General features: G+C 32.8%; 1 protein-coding gene across 1 annotated transcript in view; it reads left to right on the top strand.

Moving 5' to 3' along the window:
• Positions 1–542, top strand: part of LOC110018082 (DNA repair RAD52-like protein 2, chloroplastic) — a 25,619-nt gene extending 25,077 nt beyond the window's left edge. The window contains exon 4 of the mRNA XM_020715307.1: positions 234–542. Coding sequence (XP_020570966.1) covers positions 234–374 — 141 coding nt within the window. The 3' untranslated portion in view covers positions 375–542. The remainder of the gene's footprint in view (positions 1–233) is intronic.
• The last annotated feature ends 727 nt before the right edge of the window (positions 543–1,269 follow it).

Here is a 1,269-nt window from a genome sequence, read left to right as displayed (position 1 = left end):
GAGAGAGGGGCTATATGCGCCGCGTACTTAGATCAGTTGGTTGGACATCTGCTTGTCAGTTGTAAGTTCCCTCTGGTGTGGGGTTCGATTCCCCCCGAGTGTAGAGTGTGGTACTTGAATTCTTAGGCGCTTGAGGGATGGTCGGGGCTTAGATAATAGCCTCCAGCCATTCCTTCCTTTTTAATATATATAAATATATTTAAATAAATACCTAATTAAAGTTATTGGTACAGGCACACCGTGAATCTACAGGAACAGTGTCCTTAAGAGATAGCCAGTTTGAAGATCCCGTTGCTGCTGCAGAAGAATTAGCTTTCTGTAGAGCCTCTGCCCGGTTTGGCTTTGGCTTGCATCTCTACCATGAAGATTATTAGGCTGTTTTGTTTAGCTGGAAAGAGAGTATTTTATTTTTTCTGAAACTGGGCTGCATTGTCATATTAAAGCATGTTAGAAATATTTACTGTAAATATGAATCTTGCTTTTTAATTGGTTGTGTGGGTTTGTTGTTAGGCTTATGGAATTAAATACCTTTTTTTTTTATTATTTTGATTGTTATTTCAAATATATATCATTGTATTTTTGTATTGTTAGGTATGTAAGAATGTGAATGCTAACATATGGTTGTCTGTAAAATTAGTAGCTTTTGAAAGATGCGAGCGTGTTAAATATGATTAGTAATCAATGGTTTTTCATCATATGATATAAATCTCGAGATATTATATGGGCAAGAAGTGTTCACAATCATCGAGGACTTTGATTTCAGGAAATTTATAGTCAAACAAATTAGATTGACACTCGTGTGCACGCGCACTCACACATGTATATATAAACAATCAAACACAAATGCATGTTTAATTGCTATCTACCAATCTAACACTTTTTTTCATCTATTTTAAAAATTCACTCAAATATCAAAATTAGTCATAAAAACACAGCTTATATTTTTCATTTTTTGTGGAATTCTCAATTTATGACACGCATAAAAACATCGGTTCTGTTTGTAAGAAATAGTACTCCCAAAAATATAGAACAAAATGACAACTCTAGAGAATGTAGACAATAATTAATAACCTTAATCATAGCATTCATGTTATTAATTATTAATAATAACATGTCATAAATTGAGAAATTCTGAAAAAAATTCACTCAAATATACTTTGTTTTTATTACGTTATTTGAAGATTACCAGCGTGCATGGCAATATTCGAACTAATTTCAACAAAAACAGAAGAAAAACACACACACACACACACACACACACATATATAT

The sequence above is a fragment of the Phalaenopsis equestris genome, unplaced genomic scaffold (assembly GCF_001263595.1).
Source record: "Phalaenopsis equestris unplaced genomic scaffold, ASM126359v1 Scaffold000002, whole genome shotgun sequence".
NCBI lineage: Eukaryota > Viridiplantae > Streptophyta > Magnoliopsida > Asparagales > Orchidaceae > Phalaenopsis > Phalaenopsis equestris.
The sequence above is the reverse complement of the archived record's forward strand: the minus strand, read 5'-3'. Positions and strand labels throughout refer to the sequence as shown.